This window comes from Aptenodytes patagonicus, chromosome 13 (assembly GCF_965638725.1).
Source record: "Aptenodytes patagonicus chromosome 13, bAptPat1.pri.cur, whole genome shotgun sequence".
NCBI classification, from domain to species: Eukaryota; Metazoa; Chordata; class Aves; order Sphenisciformes; family Spheniscidae; genus Aptenodytes; species Aptenodytes patagonicus.
This window is the reverse complement of record NC_134961.1, coordinates 9,099,162-9,122,089: the sequence shown is the minus strand read 5'-3', so window position 1 is coordinate 9,122,089 and position 22,928 is coordinate 9,099,162. Positions and strand designations below refer to the sequence as shown.

The 22,928-nt window shown below is 40.2% G+C and overlaps 1 protein-coding gene across 2 annotated transcripts in view; it reads right to left on the bottom strand.

Moving 5' to 3' along the window:
- Positions 1-22,721, bottom strand: part of CARD11 (caspase recruitment domain family member 11) — a 49,035-nt gene extending 26,314 nt beyond the window's left edge. Inside the window, exons 1-2 of one of the 2 annotated variants that reach the window (XM_076350783.1) lie at positions 22,660-22,721; positions 21,704-21,829 (exon numbers count right to left, since the gene is read on the bottom strand). In XM_076350783.1, coding sequence (XP_076206898.1) covers positions 21,704-21,716 — 13 coding nt within the window. In that variant the 5' untranslated portion in view covers positions 21,717-21,829; positions 22,660-22,721. Of the gene's footprint in view, positions 1-21,703; positions 22,055-22,659 lie in introns of those variants that run through there. The other variant, XM_076350784.1, reaches the window with a different exon arrangement.
- Between the last annotated feature and the right edge of the window lie 207 nt (positions 22,722-22,928).

Sequence of the window (22,928 nt, the reverse complement as noted above, 5' to 3'; positions counted from 1 at the left end):
TCAAGGTCTTGTGGTCCAGGTGGCACAAGGAAGATAAGTTTCTGTTTCAAGAGTTATTTTACCCCATCAGAGACCATGGTATAAGAAGAATGTGCAGTTCTTGGGTCATATGAGATGAGAGCTGTGCTTTATGAGATTTTGCTGGTAACCAGTAACTAAAGACCTCAAAAGCAACATGTTGTTTTTCTTGGACCATTGTGTTATAATTTCCTCAGCTTCCAACTTTAGGAACTGCAAAGCAGCCTGTGTTACACTGAACATCACCGGGCAAAACCAGCTATTAATCTGTATAGCCAGGGGCTAATAACTCCTCATTTTGAAAACTAAAAACAAAAGTGTTAATCTGCTAAATAATGTGTTTCTCAGTGTTCTATCATAATGAAATGCAGACTAGTCCTACAAAAATGCGTGTTCTTTCCTTGATGCTTTCAAAGGCCTTCCCAAATTGTCCAAAATCCTAGGCTGGGGTTCAATATCTCTATGAGAAAAAATTTGGATGGGTTCCTCATGCTATGGACAGGTTAGGGGAGTATTGCCAGGGGTTTTGTTCTTCTCCTGCACTCCAGTAGCTCTCCCAGAGTTCTTTTCTTCATAGTTTCACATCTTCGGAGCCACTTATTTAGCATTTTCTCTGCTGCCTGCATGTAGATTTCATTACTCCAGTGACTGCTATTAAATGGGCCGGGAGAGATGACAGTCCTCAGAGGGCAAGGAAGACCAGGTCGGCTCAACGGGATCCAGAATCATGGGGGCATGGCTGTAGTTATGGGAAAATCTCTCTGGTCTTATGAACTCCTTCACAAGCTGGATGAAATTCTTACCGAATGCCGGTATTTACGTGTGGTAAAGGTGACACCGCAGTAATGAACAGTATAAAGGTAAAACAACAGAAAAAGCTATATAAAGTAGGTAGCAGTGGGAGGAATGCTAAAGGTGAAATAGCTTCATCTGAAGTACACATACATTCTCATGAACCTCACTCTGCACCAATAATAATTTCCACTTATTCTGGAAATAACTGTATTTCACTTCAAAGGTGAATTTAACAAACACTACATAATTGGAGAAGCTAAACTTTTGGGAGTAGAAGGCAGTAAAGCAGAAGGTCACACAGTACCTTAGTCATCTTACAGCCACAGCTATCTACTGCATCTAAAAAAAGGTGTGTTGCAGGCCCTTTAATTTTGGGGAGCGTACCAGGGAGCTCACAGATGGACCTCAGAGTGCAAAAGAAGCACTTGCCTGAATTTCATAAAATGCAAGATATCTTGTAATCTGCTGCACTGAACCAGAAATTATTACACGCTGTCAGCAGTTCCCTCCGGACATTAGTAAGGGATTTCTCCATTAAATGATTCAAAGAAGAGTTCACTCATCAGCGTAATTCTCAACGTGAATACGTTTTTTTTACCTGACATTAAAAATACCGTTATCAAATAGTCCCTCGTGTATGGGCATAATACATCCATACTGTTATTTTGGGGATATAATGTTTAATGGGAAAGTAATAAGTATATTGCATGAGCAGCTAAGAATTTTAAAAGGCGATTTCTGGTAGCAAACTCCTGTTAAACACAGACTATTATCAGGAGCAAGCCCTTAAAAACAACATTTAGTGGAGTGGTCCCTCACTGCCACGTAGGAATTTCAGAATCTTCCTTTTGCTTTCTTCTTCACATTTCCACCTTGGAAGCGCCCTACCAGAAGCACGGCTAAGCTCTCTCCTGACTCGCTGGGCTGTTCATCACCTCTCGGGGATTACTGCTGCGTAGTACAGGTAGCACTTCTCTCTTTCCTAGAGCTTGAGGCGTTGCCCCTGTTGCGTTTCATCGGCCAGACCGGTCGAAGAGTATAACCCTCAAGTAACTCCACTGTCTTGTGGAGCTATTCCAGAGACAATAGCAATGGACAGCTGATATTAGTACAGCACCCTTCTTAGTGAGCACATATTTCTTTGATTTAGTATTTAATAATAATGTTGAATAGGAAGTAAAATGCTTGAGACTGGTTGAAATTTTGGTGTGCTGGTCAAAAAACAGATGTGCCAACTGAAACTCAGTGGGAAACCCATAAAGGTATTGTATTAGTGGCTTTAATTTTAAAAGATTTTCAGCAGCACATGCATTTTCTAGGCATTTAAAGACCTTATTCCCTGTTTCTGTCCTTCCTTCCTGTGATGATATTGCAGAAAAGTAGTTTTCACGTATAAAATTAAAAATGAGAGATTTAAAAATTTTTCAAATGTGTAATCACTTATTTAGTCTGATCTTTATTACCATTATCTAGTTTCTGATTCCAGCACCTCTTGGGTTGTAACCTAACACATTCAGAAATTGTGATACGTCACAGAAATACTATGGCGTCCATTACAAATCACAGGTGTGAAGTCACAGACATTAACCAAAAAGAAATAAGAATTGCCACAGCAGTTAAAAAATTGCTCTCCTGCTGCTCCTTTCAGTAGTTAGTATACAACAGAGCTTTTAACTGCAGGAGCTCTTAATCCAGTAATAATCTCAGCTAGTCCCAGCTATTTCAAGGATCTCCGTAGCTGCAGACAAATAAAAAAGAGAATCCCTTTTTACATTACAAGACTACATCTACTCCCCTCATCTCCTTTTCTCTCTCAGGGACTATCCTTCTCTTGGCTGTTACACACAAATGAGTCCTTCTATGTGTTTGCTATTTTTTTGTTGTATTTTTCAACTGAACAAATCACCTTGCAGTTAAAGCTGTTCCCTGTTCTCACTCAGACTCCACACTGTCGTATGTCAGTGACACCCTCCGCTGATCAAGGGAATAAAGCCTGCAGGCTTCAGAACCAGGGGTTCTATAAAGTGCTCATCATCAGATCACATCTAGCTTCATTTTTTGTGATTAATTTCATGATGGTGCAGAAATTAACCCTTCAGCCATTTAATTATTTGCATCCCCTTGCTCTGAATTCTTGTCAGCCTGTCGGTACCGAGAAATCGCCATGTAACAGACTGCAAATGCGGGCTTCTGCTAGGTTTTCTGCTTTCTTGGTATCTCCTTTGTGAAATATGAAAAAAGGGTATTGTCCTGATACTGAGAAGCAGGAGGAAGTTTATTTTGGAAGGAGTCATCTATTTTAATGTTTTGGACTTCTGCATTTGTCACAGATGTTCACAGACTGGCAGTATTTAAAAAGAAACCACAAGACAAAATGTATGTGCGAATTGTAAGTTAATAAGAACAGAAGTTTATGTTAAATACTAAATATGTGTATATAAACCAGGAAGGGATTACACATAAATTATCACGCTTTAAAGCAAAAATAAAGATGAAAATAGCACTTTAAAACTGTGTATATAATCATCCTCAACATTTTGAAGGTATTGTATTACATCCTCTTTCTATGCATATCTCTAGTTTTCATGGGGCAATACTCTTTCTCCCTCAAGTTCGTACAGCACCTCACATGAAAAAGTATAACAGGGTGATTTTCTCAAAAGCTGCTTGTATGGGTATGTGCAGATTTGCAATATCAGAGAACCACAAAACCACAAAGGGATTTAGAGCTATTTTTAATTTTAGAGGAAAGTCAGAGTTTAAAGCCTGATAAGGAAATTATATTCCTTCGCTTAAGGACAGGAGAGCTCTGTTCGCACTCCTGGCTTTCTGAGACGCTGAATACCAGCAGTTTCCAATTATGTTGGCTGCACTGCTGGATGTTCTATGGTACTGAACACCACTTTTAAAAGGTTTAAACATCGATTAAGAAGACTAAATTTGCCTACCTATACTTGCAAATTTCTTTCCATACAGGTGCCTAAATCTGGACTCCCAAAGGAGAGGAGACAGTGTCTTCATCCGCCTTTAGGAATTTGCACTTTATATTCATTCTTTCTACTTCAGTGTCCCCACCTGAAAACAAGGCTGGTAAGAAGTATTTTTATGACAAGGTAGGACTCGTTAATTAGTGACCGCAAAGCACGTGGAACCACCAAGATGGGAAGGCCCTAGAAAAATATTTATTATTAGTGCAGTTTTATTACTTCAGATTTTGCAGGCCTTAGAATACTTTCTGAAGCCAGCAGCACTGTTGAATGCACTGGGCTGTATTTCTGTTTCAGGTCACAGTGGCTGTATATGGAAAGAACCATTCTGTACATATCAGAACCCCCTCTTTATATAAAAGATTCAACCAGCTTACTGAATGCCACAGTTTCAACAAAATATGAAAGAAAAATATAGAATAAGAGATACCAAAGTAATAGAAGAGCAGGAAGCTTTAAACACGAAACAGGATTATTTTAGCACAAATGTATTCTGTTCAATTCCATTGAGTCAATCTTCCTGTTACACACAACCTACCAAAAAAACCCCAAAACTCTAGTAGACTTGCAAAGCTTCAGCGAGGTAAAGCTAGATCTTCAGTGAAGCCAGATGATAGCCATAGTCATAAATACTACTCTCATTTTCTGAACAGAAGAGAGACAGAGATAACCAAAACAAACTCACTAACTGGTTCAAAGAGCTCTGGAGGCATATTCATCTTGCTTCTACAAGCAGAAGAGGGAAAGAAAATTCCCCTCATTTTCATAACTATTAGCTCAACAACAACCAAGCAAGAGAAAAAGAAATGAAGAATTCTATCATGTTACTCTTATTCAGCATCTCTGCTCTATGAAAAAAAAAGAAAGCAATAGAATAAATCAGAGATTTGTCTCTAATCGCTATTCCCGTCCTAACAGAAGAGGGCCAGAACAATTAATAGAAAGGAACTCTCTTTAATTATCTCTCCTTTGCCTTTATTTACTCTCCTAAGAACAGTTCCACATAAAACTCCATCTCAGAAAAAAAGAAAGGGTAATGCATACATAAAGCACGGATCAATTACTAGTAGTGGTAGTCAGCACACCCAATGGTTTGTGTAGTATCACCTAAACCAGAAAATACTGTATGCAACAAAGATACACAAGTTTTTCAATTTTGCAGGATAATATTGCTTAAGAGCTGAACAATCCTTGCACTGAATTCCACACTTGTTACATTTAGCTTTTGTCTGCTTTTGAAATTGTATATGAAATTCTATAAAACCCCTATCACTTTCTGGAGGAAAAAAGTATTTACACATGAAGAATGTTGTTTTGCCTGATGAAATATTGTTGCAAAAGACGTTAATCAGTGCAGTAATATGTATTAGGATCCTGTAATGATCTCTGTTTCATAAAAGGCTGAGATCTATGCTTTCCCATTTTGCCCTCCGTCTGGTGAGAATATCTGAAGTCTAAGTCTTCCTCAAGTCTGCCAGCTTTAGAACTTCAGAGCTCTTATCATCCTATCACACAGGAAGGAAATGACTAATTTTGTCTCAATAGCAAACCGACAGCAGATTGTGCTATCTCGAACATGCAACATCCAATCAGTTTTGGTTGTAGAACATATATTACCAATAATAAACAAAGAAAATGGAAAAATCCTCCTCTACAAATAGCTTAAATGATGTTTTGACAACTCTGTCATTTTTCTATGTGTCACTATTTTCTACATACAGCGAAGATGCTTCAAGCTCCCTCAGTACCATACCGTCTAAGCACTACTGATAGAGGAGCAAATTTAGAGGGTGGATTAATCTCACCAATTTGAATTAGGCACCTAGTTTAACTTAGAAATCTAGTTCCTCTCTAGCAAATGGAAAATAGTCTGTTCAAAACTTCATTCCACCATTTTATACTTCCTCCTTCGAACGCCCTCTAAAGATTGGTTTCTTGTTGCGACTAGTTGCTTAGGTTCCCTCCAGGGTCAATGGGGAGAGGTTTGTCCCTTCAGATGGCAATGACTACACTGGTGATTAGATGGGTGTTATTCTGCTTTCCCATATTGTTTAAGAAGCTGATACCAGATTTCAGAAACTGTTAGTACTGCCATTATTAAATGATAATATATGTGAAAGTAAATGAGAAATGAGGTGAGCAATGAGAGATGGAGAAAAAAAACTGAAGAGGAGAGAGAAAGACGAGATTTGGGGACGAAAAATGGTGAGGACAAGGGAAAAGGAAATATAAAAAGGGAACAAGAAAAGAAAAAGAAAGTTAGAGAAAGGGGAACTCAACAGAATGAAAGTGAGGAACAGAAGTGAGGTAGAGATGATAACAGGAAAGGCCTTAGTAAAGGCAAAGGGAAGGAATATGGAGTGTAAATCAAATGAAGGGATAAATAGGGAAGGCCCTGCCACAGATCCTGACACATTAGAAATTAGTGTTAGTTCTGAGCATGCAAATCAAGATAATGGCACAATAATTTAAATAAATAATTTACCACAGGAATTTAGTGCATCTATGTTAAAGGATTTGCAAAGTAGCAGTGGAGAGCTGAAAGGCTGACATTTAATAAATGCTTTAATCTACACATCCCCCATCCTGTTACGCATGATGATGAGGAGGACAACAGAAATCACTGTGCTAACGTAGTACAAATACGTTTATCTATCTAGCCTTTTTTTCTTGAGTGTAGCATTAGCTACTGACATGAGCATTTCCCTTCAACTAATGTGTGCTAAAAGCCAAGATCTAAAAAAGAAGCTGTCATCCTCAGGCTGCCGAGGGCTCATGAGAATGCTGGTCCAACAAATGCTTCAGAAGCCATTACTAGGTCCCAGGTTAATTTTTTCTTGAGACTGACTCACTCTGTTTTTACAATTGACAATGAGATTCTCACTAGCTGAGGAGGAGGAGGAGGCTCAACTGGGGGCAAGCGTATAGTACTGTGTGATTAGGAGGAGTCTTGAATTAAAAATTCAAGCTGCCCAAACATGCAAATGGATTTGATGTTCGTAGGTTAGGTCCCACTAAATGTGCTCTCACATTACAAAACCCAGCACATTCTTTGGTACAGAGAGCCAGTGTTCACAAGGGATTTGCATAGACTGAGCTACGTAAGAACCTCGTACGGACAAAGATTCATTAGCTGACACACACATATGAAACTCGCATAACCCTTGCACAGATAGCCTGATTCTCATTGGTGTTACTAACACTTCACTTCTGTTAATACAACGAGTCACATAAAACAGGAAAAGAGAAAGAAGTGTAGCTCTGCCATACAAAACTGCTATTTAGTCTGTCTATTTTAAAAATTTACACTTTCTACAAACTCTTACGTTACATGGGTTTGAAAAAATAACAAAAAACATTCAAAAAAGAACATCTTCCATGCAGTCAGATAACGATTCCTTGTAGATGATACTCTCATCCCCAGACAGTCAAAGGATAATGCAGAACACATTAGATGGGAAGACTGCACTCTAGTTTAACAATCTCCAAATTCAGCAACAACTGACAGTAAATGCGTAGGCCATTCTTACAACAGAAAAGGTTACACTCCAACCTTGAATACCGTCAGATAATCTCACTGTAATTCACCACAGTCCAAGAAAGTTTGAAAATAGTATTTCATATAGCAGGCTTTATAACATGACAGGAAAATAAGACAGAACCCCATATTAAGAATCCTACAGTTAGTCAAAATACACAAAATACAAAGAATGAACAAATAAGAAGCCAACTCTCATAACCCTCGTATAAAGATCAACCTCAACAAACAATACTACTCCAAACACATGAAAAATAACCCACATGCAAACTGTTTACTGCATTATAACAGCAGCATGCATTGATTGTGATGAGAATATGATTCAGTTAAATATCTTAAATGCACTATGCAAAGGTATAATAGCTCCCCACCTAGCTCTGTGAAGCCTTATCCATTCGTGTTTAGCTCTTAATTGCTAACAATATATTCTGTTGGATCAAACACTGTCCAGTCTCCTAAGGGTGATGACTGTTACGATTCACATATACATTTTGTTCATTTTATGTAAATGTGAAACTTCATGTAGATAGAACAGATACCTATACCTTACTCCATCTGTGACCTCTTTGTAACTATTACTTCAAAATAGACCCTAAGTTTAAAGAACAGACTGCTGCCTTGCACAGGCTAGCTTGACTGCAGCTTGAAGAATGACATACATGCCTCACATAACAAATACCTGTAGTCTTTCCACCTCAAAGTCACTAGAAGAAGGAAGCTTCACTCCTAGTCGCAGACTACCATAGTCATTGATGTTCTGCTCATTGACAAAATCCTCTATCCTTGTAAGCTTGCTTAAAGCTGCGTGAGCGTCTCAGCCAGCAGAGCACAAAACACACAGAAGACAGCTGGATGCCATTTGACAAAAAAAAGCATACAATAGATCACAAGCAGCCTGGCCTAGGTAGGACAAAACCTCACCAGGAATCAGGAGGAGCTCGCTATTTTACTGCTAGAAATTAGAATTCTCCTTTCAGGTGGAAATGGTTGTACTTGTTTTATGAATAGATTTTTCCCACTTATGCTTTCTGGTCACCTCCTCTTCTTCTTGCTCTGCGTCCTCTCTCTTCTTGTACCAGTGTCACAGGACTGCGTCGCATAGCTCCGGAAACATACACCCACCATCCTCTCTCTCAAACTTACTGTCTATATATAGTAGGTAGAAAGGTGCTGGGGGCTGCCTTACTTCCCTTTTCTTCTGAACAGAGGTTGTGGGTAACTTTCAAATATGACACCATTGCAGAGGAAAGTCTTAGAGGAAGTGTTCTCATAGCCACAGAGAGCTGTGTGCTCTGGATGGAGCCGGAGAAACCTGAGGAGTAAGTACCTCAAACAGGCCCTCCTTTCCTGCAGATGTTACAGCTGGGGTTCATTAACAATTCTATGTCACCAAAGAAGCCTCGCTGTAAGGCCTGCAATTAAGAGCAGGAAAGCAACCTCTGGAAAACAGAGAGACAATTCACTTTCCATCCTGCAGGAGGGCTCCTTTAAGTCACTTCTGCAGCAGATTAAAGCAAAAATTGTCTGATTCTTTACTTAATGGGACTGTACTTTATTTCTGTAAGCAGCAACCTCTCTATGACCTTGTCTTGCTGTCTTGGGGAAGAGATAATACCAAACACTTGGCAATTCTATATTTCCTACCTTCAAAGCATTGCAAGGAGGAATTAAGTATCTTCTGTTGCTTTCTCCATAATGAAGTCCGTTGCCTTGATGATATAGAATAAAATGCTGTAAAGCATCTGTGTGAAAAACTTATCCTAGAAGAATTAACTAACCATTGGAAGAGACTAAACTCAGTTCTCATCAGGAAACTCTGGCCAGTTAAATTCATGGTTAATGTGTATTTTTTTAAAAGACCAAAGAAGCAAAGTACTAAAATAGCAAGAAATCTGACTATCCATCTTCACCTGAGTGTGGTTCTTGAGCATGAGTCAACATAAGGAGAAGTATGAGAATTTTATTGAATTCTCTGCTGACTGTGGAAATAAACATTTGTGAAAATAGCAACTGTAAAGTGATGCCAGAATTACGCTCCATCTGTGAGCATCCCAGTCTTTAAGCACGGGCAGCTGCTGCTGAAACAGCATCTACAAACAATGTTACAAAAGCAAGATTTGCAGGATTATATTCACCCAAATCCTGATCTTTAGGAGAAGATGTATAGCAGTACAAAGGGTGGTAAGTCAGTGGAAGTTTTGTTTGATTCTCCTAACTTAAGCCCTGAAGCATAACAACTCCTTATGTGCTATCTGCATTAACTGTACCTCATAGCCTAAAGTATCACAAGCTAATAACAAAAGCATTTGCAGAATGTGCAGAAAAACATTTGTTTTAAATGCAGTGTTGTATTTGTGTATGAAGTAAGGTTACATGTAATATGAGCACTAGCAAATGGCTCCCACGCACGAGGATTGATTTCCCCTATTTCTCATTCCTACTCAAGGGCACAACTCATAATTAGGGTCAGATTTTCAAAGCGTGTAGGTGGCGTTTAGGCATCAAAATAAATGGCCAGATTTTTGCAAGACTTGCCTCAGTGTGGGGTAAGATAGTGTTATGAATCACAGAGCTGCTGAGTGTTAAGCGCTTTTAAAAATCAGGTCTTTCTTACATGCTTAAATTGAAGCTGAGCTCTTTCAAAAATCTTTTCTCAACTAGAGCATTCTTCAAATGCTAAGTATTTGAAAAATGGGCCTTTAAAGCTTCGTGAGGTGCTAATTTTTACATGAATAGGAAACTGCTCTATATAGCACCTATAAATCTGTCTGGCAGCAGTATTTAAGTAGTTCTGATTCTCTAGTATTGTATAAACTCTCCAGTAGCACACATTCCAGCGGGAAGAGGGCAGACGCTGTGTGTCAGTGCTTACCTGTGTTAATTCTAACCCTTCTGAATCCAGGAAATAAACGTTTTCATAGAATCATAGAATGGTTTGGGTTGGAAGGGACCTTAAAAATCACCTCGTTCCAACCCCCCTGCCATGGGCAGGGACACTTTCCACTAGACCAGGTTGCTCAAAGCCCCATCCAACTTGGCCTTGAACGCTTCCAGGGATGGGGCATCCACCACCTCTCTGGGCAACCTGTGCCAGTGCCTCACCACCCTCATAGTGAAGAATTTCTTCCTTATATCTAATCTAAATCTACGCTCTTCCAGTTTAAAACCATTACCCCTTGTCCTATCGCTACATGCCCTTGTAAAAAGTCCCTCTCCAGCTTTCCTGTAGGCCTCCTTCGGGTACTGGAAGGCTGCTGTAAGGTCTCCCCAGAGCCTTCTCTTCTCCAGGCTGAACAACCCCAACTCTCCCAGCCTGTCTTCAGAGGAGAGGTGCTCCAGCCCTCTGATCATCTTCGTGGCCCTCCTCTGGACTTGCTCCAACAGGTCCATTTTGCTAGCTAACAGGTGATGGTAAACACTGCTGATGCATCAATCTCTTTTCAGCATATTGCCTCCAACTACAATTGAGATTTGAAGAATTAGATGAAATTTTAAGCTTTGAACCCTCTGAGACATAATAAAAGGAGGACTCTTTCTACATGACTAACTATTTCTTTCTATGAGGAACAAAAACAAAATTATTTTTCTTATGCTCAAAAATTAATACAGTGTAGAAACTATATGAGGTTTTAGATTAGACTCTCCTTCCATCATTATTTGCTCTATTTATCTTTTTTTTCAAAGCCGGTAAGTTCAGCCTTGCAGAATCTATACTGCTGACTCAGCTAACTGAGCCAAAACTCATAAAAATCTATTTAAAAAAGGTCCAATGATTTTATTCTCTAATCGTAAATATGAAATTTAATTAGCATCTCATTGCTAACGAAGTCACCACAGAAGACGAGACTGAGCAATTAGGCACAGGGATGGAACGTCAAGCGTAAAACAAAACAACTGCTATGCAGGAGCCAGTTTAACTCCTGCTTTCCTCCACTCAGGTTTCAGACCTTTTAAGAATTATGTCCTGTGTTCACAGGTCTCCTTCTTCGATGGCAAGGCCCTTCTATCTTCTCTGGCAGTAATTACTCCAGCATGATATAGCATCATGTGAATTACAAAACAACAGCAGATAAGGTTCACTCTGGATTTGAAACGGAAGCAAGATAGAGCAAGTTGGATCTGAATTCAAAATCCTATTTTGTCATAAGCTACCCAGGTCAGTGTTTCAAATCCTATAAAAGCAATACACTCATCAACTGAGAAAAGAACTCATATTATTCTCCACGGTACTGCAAACATCAGAAAGATTAAAGGAATTTTTTTAAAGGAAGCATATGGAGAATTTAAAAAGCCTCTTTAAAATAGGAAATATGTCCAGCCTTTTCATTATTAGCATTCCTAGAAGGTATGCCCTAGGCTGACATCAGCACTGACGTTGGCATTACTGGGTGAAATTCTGTCTACTGTGAGCTACGTCTACCATCTTCTCTCCGGTGTTCTTGAGAGGACAAGAGCTCTTGATCTGTCTTTGCCCACCCATGCCTGTATGAGAGGGTTACATCAGTACATTTCCCTGCACAGCAACATGGATGGTTACCTGAGGTGAAGGCAGGGACGGGTGTTCTTCTACTGTTGCTCCACGAGGTGCCTCGGTGAGGGAGCACAAAATACAGAACATCGCAGAAGAGAGGACTCGGTGAGAAGTGGGCAAGTACCGTGGGAGAGCTCTGAAAGGGCTGATGAACTACAGTAACCACAAAACTGTACTTTCTCCTTATACTCACACTGAAATTGTTCATAGCAAGTTAGTGTGGGAGGAGGTGTTTACAGGACCTGTCCTGAGAGCGAGTAATTATTAATAATTCCTGGATTGCTAGAAAAGCTTTTGGAGTAACTCTGTGTGGGCATGCCCCTTGGCTGCTCTCAATGACAACATTCTCTAGGGTAAAAAGGGCTTTATTAGTGCTGGTCCTGGTTACTTATGGGTGGGCAACTTTTTAATTCTTGTGCACTCCCTGATGTGACTTGAAAGCTGGAAACATCCAAGAATGTGGTCACAGCATTATAAAAGCTTACTGCTTTTCAACGTGACAAAACCAGATCTCCTTTATTATCAGTAATGGAAAGCAGAAGTTATACATCAAGCAATGTTCTATGTAGTAAGGTAGGAGCAACCTGGGGACAGTGAAGCTTTCTTGGATGCTGTCAGACTAATTTTCTCTTGACGATCTCATAATGCTTTAAAAGTACTGTTCAGTTTTCAGGGCAGCTGCCAATGAATACAGCAGTATTTTCATACCAGTTCTAAGGATCAGCAGAGTGGGGAAATGATACTCATGTATCCACACTGCCAAAACCAAGGGCACAGTCTACAGGTTCTGATGATCAGCTGTCCTGCTATACCTAGAGCATCTCCCTCCACCTCTCATCTGAAAGCCTCCTAGTAGAAGCGACAGTCTATATTCTGATGAAAAGCAGCAAGAAGCCTCTTTAGGAACAGTTCATTTTCTAGACTCTGTCTTCACTTTCCTCCTTGCATACAGCAGGAAAAATGTTGGCTCTGAGAAAGTAAAAATACGGAAGGAGAATCGTATACCTTATTTTGACATCCTGACCATTTCTCTCCCTTAGAATTAGCCCTTTCTGTCCTGGTATCCCTGCCTGCTCCGTAGTGAGGAAGCTGTGAGAAGGAAGACTGGTATTTCACATTTCTAGTATTCATGCTCTTTGTCTTTTAAAATGTATTTAATATATAAAAAATAATGGTAAAAATTGCAAAAAGAGCCCAATTTACCTATGTCCTGTTTTCAAAAGTGACAAAAATACACAGGAGCCTATGTTCTCATTAACAGATATGAGATTAAGGATTCAATTCTGACAACTTCTGGAATTTAACAACTTTTAGAAATTGTAAGACGTGTCCTTAGCCTAATCCTGGCTGCCCATTCCGGCTTCTCAATGGGGGGCAGTGGTCCAGCGGAAAAAAGTGATATTTTGAATGGTTAAGTTTCAGCTGGATCGGTTTCTTCACCCAGCTCACCACATTACCCTGTCAATGCTTGTGCCAACAGGGCACAGAAGGTAGTGCAAAAGCAGCAACAAGTGGCCAAAGCCAGCTCTTCAGCAGGGTTGCTGCTAGGTGCATAACCACAGTCTCAGAGGCTGAAGCTGTTCAGGCATTTGTGGAATGTTGTCCCACGTAACTCAATGAGTCAGCAGTTGCAATGCATCTGAATGAAGAGCAGAGATACTGCGACATTCAGACAATACCTCCTAGTACCGTTCCACAAATTCAACAATTTTTTAATCAGTAGGAAATAGAAGTCTTATCAGAAAAATAAAATTCAGCAAAGTTTTAAAATAAAATTTGGCAAAGCTTTAATTGTAGTGATTTGAAATCTGACCTCAAAAAAGTAAAAAGAAACAAACAATGGCTGTTCAAAATAGGATTCTGCCTCTTGCTCTCCTTGATAACGGAGAGCAACGTCAAAATGCAAGGCCAAAAATATCAAAAGTTGCTACCAATTTTTACTTTGCCCAACTTCATATATATCAGGGCAATTTTATATTGCTGTTACACTATCACTCACTTGGAATAGCAAACAGCCACAACCCAGAGATGTTATCGTCAAGATTGACTTGGGAAACACTGGACATTTTATTAGCAGTTGTGGTGATGAGGTGAATGATAGAGTTGAGGTGAGCTGAGTGAGGACTACCAGCTTTCTTCAAACAACTGATACGCACAGTCCCTGGTATCTCCACTGGAGTGGTGATGTCAGTCTCTGTAAATCAGACTTATCCCAGTTCAAATTTCCGGGATAACTTTTTATGTTTCTTTCTAATATTTATGATGTCACTCACCCTAGCAAGGAAAAAAAAGAATTAAACTTTCTCACTCCACAGTTTGAGGATCTGAAATGGATAATTCTGGTAAAGCATATTTATAAAGCATAAAGCAAGTTTAAAGCAATAACCATATTCTCCTTTTGGGTTCTTTTATGCAAACTTTTAGCACTTAGCCAAAAATGTTGCCGTTCCTTTTCAGGACAGAATGGTCCAGCTGGTGGCTCATAACCCACATCCAACCATCAGAAGGTGTTTACTCAGTTCACTATGTTTTTCTCTGGAGGAAATAAGGATTGCTGGTTTGGGCAGCAGACAGCTGCACATCTCCTCTTGGACTTGGGTAAGGCCAAATTCACGGCAGAACAAACTTCTGGTCCGAGACTAGAGTTCACTGCCTCCATGTGAGGGGAGGAGGAAGATGGGAAGTAACCCACTTCTAGACATGTAGAGTGTAATACAGAATGCCAGGATGTGGCATGGCACAGCCCACGGAGTCTGATGCTCTGATCTGACTCCACAGCGGCTCTACATGCAGGACCAGAGGAAGAATATTGGACCACGTTGTCTGAAACACAGCACAACAACTTGTCCTACTACAGCCAGCTGTATGCGTTAAGCATTCTCCACAAGAGAACGGAAAAGAAGTGGAAGAATCCATCAAATGAAAATATGACTTTGTCAGTGAGGTCTAGAAACCTTGCTAAAGCAAAATGGCCTATCTCTGCCTTCCCTCTGATTTTTTATTTTTTCATTTGCTGTGCTTGATGCATCGCTTCATTTCCCTTAGGATCAGTCACAAACCGGAGGTGACAGATACCCTCAGTTCTAAAGCATGCTGTACAGGGAGAAGTTTGTTAGTTATCTTCACTCACCTGATGAACCTACTGTATGTGGGATGGTAATGAGAACCAGAGAGGAAGAGGAAAGGAGATATTAAACAAGACAAGCGAGGCAAGTCAGACAAATGGGTCAGACTGAAGGTAGAGAGGACCTGGGATGTCCTGTGAGGAGCAAAATAACAGTAACAAACTACCCTCTGCCTTTTCTCAGGTTCTTTCCTCACAGTAGTTGAATGTTCAAATGATCTTTACTGTTCCAGTCCCTTTGTGCGGAGACTGTACTTAGATCTGTGCTGATGGCATTAGCTATTTAATAGGTTTGCATCCAATATTTCTAATACTATCCTGCTCAAATAGCTTTGGATTTATGCACTATTATCATATAACGATGCAATTGCAATGAGTTTGCATTTTTCTGCATTGCAGAAAGCACTACAATGTATCAGGAGCTTGTCATTAAGTTCACAGCCTTCAAAGCGGCATTCAAATTCTGACCATTTCTGTCTCAGACCTAACATTTTCCAATTGTTCATTGCAGGTGAAAAAGTTCAGTCCTTCCTAATACCGTATTCTCACATGGCTTCTAAAGTAACTATCGAGCCAGACACTGCTCTCCCAGGTGTGCAGCCCTAGTCGTTCAGTGATTCAGTGAAGGCGTTGCTGTCAAAAGCATTTAATCCAGCAAAACTGCCCAGATCCTGCTCTCACTATGGATATGGGCAAGTCACAAAAACACCATTCTGTATTGTAACACTCCATATGAAAATGCCCAAGCATCATTTTTCCTTCAGGCCACAGACTTGCAGATTAAAAAAAAACCTGATTCAGTGTTTCCAGCCTTACAGGAAATGTAATACTCCTTCACTTTTTTCTATCGACTAAAGCAGAAGAAAAACACATTCTTTTCTGTCCTAACACAAAAGTTTGTGTTATTAGCATTGATATCTTTCTTGGCATAAATTCCAAAAATGAGAGAATAAAAGACAGAAGGAAATTAAACCTTCTACAATAAAACACGTTAGTCTTGGGTCTTCCTGAAAAATATGTAACTGGAAATAGAGGAATATGTTACTGGAAGGATGAAACACACTGAAAATCTTCTTAAACAATTAAATATTGAGATTTATTCTGACTTGTTTTGGCAGGAACTGTGCAGGAAGACTAGCAGTGTATTAGCAGGAGAAAATCAGCTCAGCAATAGTAAAGAAGGTGGAAAAAGTTTATGGAATTTTATATTTTCAGCCAGTGCAAGTCATTAGTGAAATGAGTTTGATGATCTAACTACGTCATTATAAAGTACTAAAACCATATGGAATGGCAACTACCTTGACGTGGTGCTCAGGGACATGGTTTAGTGTTGGACTTGGTAGTGTTAGGTTAACTTAGGTTAAGGACCTTTTCCAACCTAAATGATTCTATGATTCAGAAAAAGCCAAGAAATAGAGATGGAGGCAGCAGCTGCTGGATAGACACTGTGACTTGTTCTTGTGAGAGACTGGGATGCACCGGTAGACTTTGGAGAGGATCCGTGCAAAATTGCAACGAGGGAGGAAACGTTCTTTTAAACACAGACTTCATGCAACAGACCAGTTTGGTCAGTGAATGGTAAATGTCACTGGTATTTTAATTGAGATGTTAAAAGCCAAAAGCCTTCAAATGATCTTAGAAATGTGATAATCTTTCAGTTCATGATCAAGGAGAAAAGATTCAATCACCAGTTGCACTGTAGTTTAGAAATGAAGTGTATTTAGCGTAATCTTTAGAAAAAGAGTTGAAGCAAGCTTTGGGTGTTTTCCCAGTTTGCTCAGGATTCAGAATTCACAGAGGGAAACATTTGAAAGGTTTCTTTATTGGTGTTTCAAACCGTGGAGGAACTTACTTCTGTGCTCAAATATATTAAACGTGTGTAACAACCTATTAAGCATACTCATACTGATTTCAAGTATGGGCACAGCTAGATTAGAAATGTTTATACACATATAGAGCTGTAAAAAATGAAGTGGAAACAATCCATTAACTGCTAGTGATAACCATATATGTACTGCTAGCATAGAGCTTTTTCTGCATTCAAATGGAAAAAAATCCTTATCCCATTTTCAGCAGAAACCCTATGTTAAATTTACTCTTCAGCACTTCAATTACAACCTGAGGAAAATTTGCCAAAAAACAACCAGCGCTCAGGAGGCCAGTGGGAATCCTTTCATTGGTTACAATAAAGCTGTATTCCTCCCCTGAACTACAAAAAACGGCAGACTATCAGACTTGGGCAAATAACAAGTATCTTTGTGTAAGGCCAAACTGGCCTCAGGGACCAGAACAAACATATCTGTTAATACTACACAATGTTACTTTACACAGACAAATTCACTGAGGCAACAATTACTACAAATAATATCACATAAACAGCTGTATATACATTTATTCTTTTGACAAAACTAGAATGTTATAGCATTTCGTTTGACATTTCTGATAGATTTCCAGTGAGATTTGACAAATTTCTCTTTCCTCTTGAGTTGCTAAACAGATTCACTGAAGTAGACAGCATTAGAAAGTAATGTCCCATCCAGCACTGAAGATAAAATAGGTTTTGCGGGACTAACATAACAAGAATATTCTCTCCACTACATGTTCAGCAGTGATAGCAGACAATGCACAACACGTTGCCAACTTTTGGTGCTATTAGTAATGTAATTTTATGAGCTGTGAAAAAAAACCCTGTGTGTTTGCCTTTTGTATAAAAAAGTACAAAGGCCTTACCCACTGGTAAAATGTTAAATGCACCCCCTGTAGATCATTAAGCAGGTGCATTCATGGTACTCACAAACTATCACCATTCCTAGAGCCCAAATATTTGGCAGAAGATTATGAAGGAAGAGAGGTGTTCAAAACCAAAGTGCAGAAAAGACCTTTACGTTTAACTAAAGTCAGCGTGAAAACCTCCAGCCAAGGAGTAATCCACTGCCCACAGCTGGGACACACCATGATGGGGTATATGGCAGATCTGCCGTTTTGTCAAATTGCACTTTAAACAGACTGGCACTGTATTCTCCCCTTGCCTGAGAGAAACAGAAGTGAGAGGGTAATATAGGGAGAGAATACTGACTACAGAAGTAGAGAGAAAGAAGCTTTTATCACTCGTTGGATGTGTGCCACAGAGACCAATTATATACATTTGACAGCAACCATTATAATTCCAGAGTCCTTGAACAAATCACAAGCAGAAAGGTTACCTTCCTGAAAATGTTCGTTGCCATTAAATAACTGACCCAGACTAGAGGGTGAAGGCAGCACTTAAGAGAGAGTTCGGGGGAAGGGAGGAGGTGGAGAATCTTACTACTTGTACACCTGAGAAAACCCCATCATTTGTTCTGAAAAAGGAATTGCAGATTCACTGCAGATACTGTATTCTCAGCAAAGCGGACAGTGTTCTGAGAATGCAAATCCTACAGACAGCAGTAACAAAACAGCCAAGACAAAAATAATTTCTCGCTGATATCAGTGGCAAAACTTGACTAAACTTGGTGAGGTTTATGGTTTTACCCTCCAGGTTGAAAGTCACAAGACCTGGTCCTATATTCTTTGTTCTTTTAAGTTTAGATCACTATGGAGGCTACTTACAAAGAAAGCTGCCATAGGTCACATTCCACCATCAGTTACACAACCTTAATGACCACATCTAAGCGAAACATTCGCATTTCATGAAACATGCATTTCAATATTAGAGAGAGTTGAGGCATCTGCTAAAAAGTGGGTAGCTTGTTCTCTCTCAATAATATAGGCATAATATTGGGAGAAATAAGGATCTCTCTAAATTTCATCCTCTGTGAGCAATCATTCCATATATCTGATTAAAAATTTCACCAAGCAACAGTATATAAACCAAGGTCATTTAGTATATCGCATTCAGATTTCTTCAGCATATCCCAGTTATTTGGGATGCATCCTTCTAGAGAAGGTTCAAACTGCCTTTAATTTTAACAGATACATGCAGTCAGATGGTTCTGTTTTCACCCATGTTGAAAGTTTATTTTTCTCTTAATTCGGAGTTAAATCTAACTGGAAGTAACTATTCGCATAAGAACAGGGAGTCAAACATGTGGTTTTGAATTTCTGTTCTGGGGTTGGCCCTCTCAATATAGCAATTTGCTGGGTAGGATGGAAAGTTTCGAGGCTCTTTCCAGCTGAAATTTCGCCTCTGCCAGACACATGGCTCAAGAACCTAGACACACACACACACACACAAATTTCTGGCTCCAGGTCCCCTTGCCACTGTCACAACCCAACTTTGCCAATGCCCATTTTTAACTCAACCTACAGCAAACTATCATGATGAAAAAGAAAGAGGAGGGAGGGAGAGAGAGAGAAAGAAAAGATGTTGCCTCAGCCAGTTTATTTCTGGGAGACATCAAGGTCTTACAAAAAGAGTCAGTAATGGGGGCACAGAATACTGAAAAAACAAAGCACAAAATCATCATACAAGTTTTGCAGAATGACTAAAAGGAACACAAGTACTTTTCACATCACAAGATGAGATGTAACAGAGTAAGAAAGAGTCATAGTAGACCTGTATGTATAAAATGAACATCTCTTATTTTATTGTTCTAGGCTTGTGGACTTCTCAAAGATCCGAAAGACAAAGATATTTTAATGTACCTGCTTCTGTATTCAGAAGAGAATGCTCAAAGCTCGAAGGCCACAGTTTGCCAGCTCTGAATCAGAAAAGATATATTATAATTGCAAACATAAAATTTAAGCTCATTTCACTCATAAGGAGATGGACAATTTGAGAGAGCAGGACAGATCACGAAGAGAATTCTCCCACATAATAATTCTCTTATTAATTCAGCCGAGTTTAATAAGTGATCCTTATTCAGTCCCCAAAAGCCCACATCAGAACATCCCTAGAAATAAATCTTCAGTCTCAATAGTCCTGCTTAAGAAGGTGAGGCTAAAAGGCTTCATCAAAGAAATGTCCTTATTTGTCGTATCTGGTTCAAAGCTTACAAACTTAAACAAGGAATAATACCAGATATTGTCCTTGGATGCAGTTTTTAGCCATGCCTGATCTTGGTGACTCACCAATATATCTGGTATAAAAGAAATGAGCTGTTTCCAGATCCTAGGAGCAAAGTTACTCCCACTACAGCATTAGAGTTGAGAACCTCTCCCTCCGAGATGTGAAATCCCATAGGAATCAACAGGACAAAAACTATGCCAGCGTCAGACCAGAAGGTCTGCTGTGGGGCAGGAAGTTTAAAACTTTATTAATTTTAGTAAAAAGGCTTATGATCAACTAGAACTATTTTTCCAGTTTGCCAAAGACATTTTGGATTGTGCTCTCCCATTTTTTCATCTACTTTCAGTCCCATCACTACGCTCTTGCTCTGCTGCAGCCTGCATATTCTGCAAAGGAAAGAGGAGCTGAGAGACTGCAATACTTCCTCCAGTTCCCCTACAGGTACTCAGCGGGCATACTAAGACAGCACAGAGTAAGGCCATCTGCATCAGTAGTTCCTCCCAATATGAATGCAACATCAAGATAAAAAACAGATAGAGAAACCTGGTGGAGAGTTGTGGTAAGGACTTAGGAAGGAGTGGGATGATAGAAAGAGGAGGGATAGAATACACACAGTCAGGGCAGGCTGTATTTGTGAGTGGAGAGGAAGCTATGGTGTGTTATAGGTGTTAGAAAATTCTGTGAGACAGAAAGAAACAGAGAGACAGGATGACAGTGGTTATTCGTTGTGAATGACTAAATACGAGTCTGAGAATTGGAAGGAAGCTGTGCAAGTACAAAAGTCTTGTATTTGGGGATGCATCCCCAAAACTGTAAATATGCAAATCCTGCATAGGTACGTGAAAGGGGCAGACAGGAAAGCAGCATGTGTGTGCAAGGACAATCCAGTGGAGAGGCAACACCACTGTGTGTGCAAAATGAACTTTGCAGGGCAGCAACGCATGCTGTGTACAAGAGAAAGCAGATGGAGCAGGAAGTAGGAGTGCGTGTAAGAAGCTAGAGGAGCAATGGGAAAGGGGAACACAAGACAGAAGGAACTGACAGAGGGGAAGGAGAGAAAGATTAAGAACATGGGGGAGGATGTACAGTCTATTGCACAGGCAAGAAAGAGAAGGCGGAGGGAAAGGAAAGGAACGAATAAGGGGAACGTTTGTCACACAGAAAATATGCTTGGTGAAAAACAGGCATAAAAAGATGGTGAAAAAGATAGTTAAAGATACATTAGGGTTGCGAAAAGAACAAAAGAAGTGAGAAGAACAAATTAAAAGATTAAAAAAACAAAGAAGAAAGATTTTATTAGTTAACAGAAAGCATAACCCCCCAGTGAAGTGATTTAAAGAAAAGCCTAGGGCACAACACACTATGGATAGAACCAGAAATTCCCTGGAGACCAGTGCTGATGATCAGTCCTTTCATGTCCCCTCTCTAGATCTCCGTTTCAACTCTCCTTCCCAGTGCACACCTTCTTTAAGAACACGTTTGCACCTCCAGCTACAGCCTGTTTACCTCACTGAGCCCTGAGCTCCAAGTATTGGTGCATGCAAAGTACAAGACCTGTTGAGGGCAACAAAGGCGCAAATGCAATCATTTTCAAAGAAACATACTCTTGAAAATGAACACAAAAAAGGTGAAAGGTGAAAGTGGAACTTGTAGTGATTCGAGTCAAGTGCTGTCCCAGCCAGCAGTGAAGTGGAGCTGACCTGACAGCTGCTTTCCTTACCTTGGGTGCTCATGAGTGACCGGGCTGTCTTGCCGCAGCTGCTGCAGGCTGAAACTCTCTATGTCGCCTCCATGCAATTGTCAGTGTCTCTCCAGGAGTCTTGGCGAGGTTGGTTGTGCTCTGCAGCTGTTGAAAAGTAAAGGAAACACAAGGAGAAAAACACCCCCTGGCCCCTAAAGTGCCGAAAGTTTAGGGAGAATCAGGAATGAAGGAAGCAAGTGCACTGGTGTCAGAATGAGCGAAGAGCGACACAGAAAGTAAGAAAAAGTGTGTCAGAGGCTGGGAGGGGCGGAGAAGGAAAATGCAAAGATCTGACAGGAAACCAGACTATAAATCTGCTTAGGGTTTAAAAAAAACACATTTCTGCTCCCCAGCGCTACAGCCTGTTTGCAAATGACTCTGCATGCAGGTGACAGCAGAGCCCTGAAGTACCACTGTAAGCAAATAAAGAGGCACTTTTGCCCCTTCCCCAGGAACAACAGTGGGCAGAGTCGGCAGCAGCACAAACGACTGGCTCAGACAGAAAAAGTAGGCTGTCTCCATGGCCTCACTTCTAGTTCTCCAGACTTTTAGTGCATGTTTCCCTCAGGCAAAAGGGGACATGCTGAATGCCAGCCTTACTGGTGCTGTGCCTCTCTGACCACAAAGCAGCAGCCCTTGCTTCTCCGTGCACATGCTGGCTAGAAAGCAAGCAGGAAAGAAAAAAGAAAGAAAGGACTGGACTGAACAAAACAGAGTTTCAAAAACAACAGTTGCAGGCAGAAGGAGTTCTGGGTTTTCCCAAGGTTACAAAGGCTTTTCAAGAAAGCATCTATTTTATTAATAGTTACTTTTGCTAAAAAGGTAGTCAACAAGGTTTACTTTATGCAAGCATTAGATTATTTTACAGTTGAATGATACTTTAAACAATGTATTTTCCAAAGGGAGTGTCTGCTGACATAAAGAAGCCGCAGTACCTTGTATTGCTTTAATGCTGGACTCCAGGCTTAAGGTCACACATGCAAATCCAACCTTTGGTGGGTCTCACCGAGGACATTTACCTGCTAGGCTGCAACTAAGAGCCTCCCTCCACAGGCAAGCCAACGAGAGCACAGTCAGTCAGTCCTTTCCCTTACTGTTCTCCCAGTCCTGCTGGACCAGGAGTCACCACCATCACTAGAAAGGTCCTTCAGTGCTGCTGCCATCTTGCACAGGAATCCTCAGCCCAAATCACTTGCACAATGTT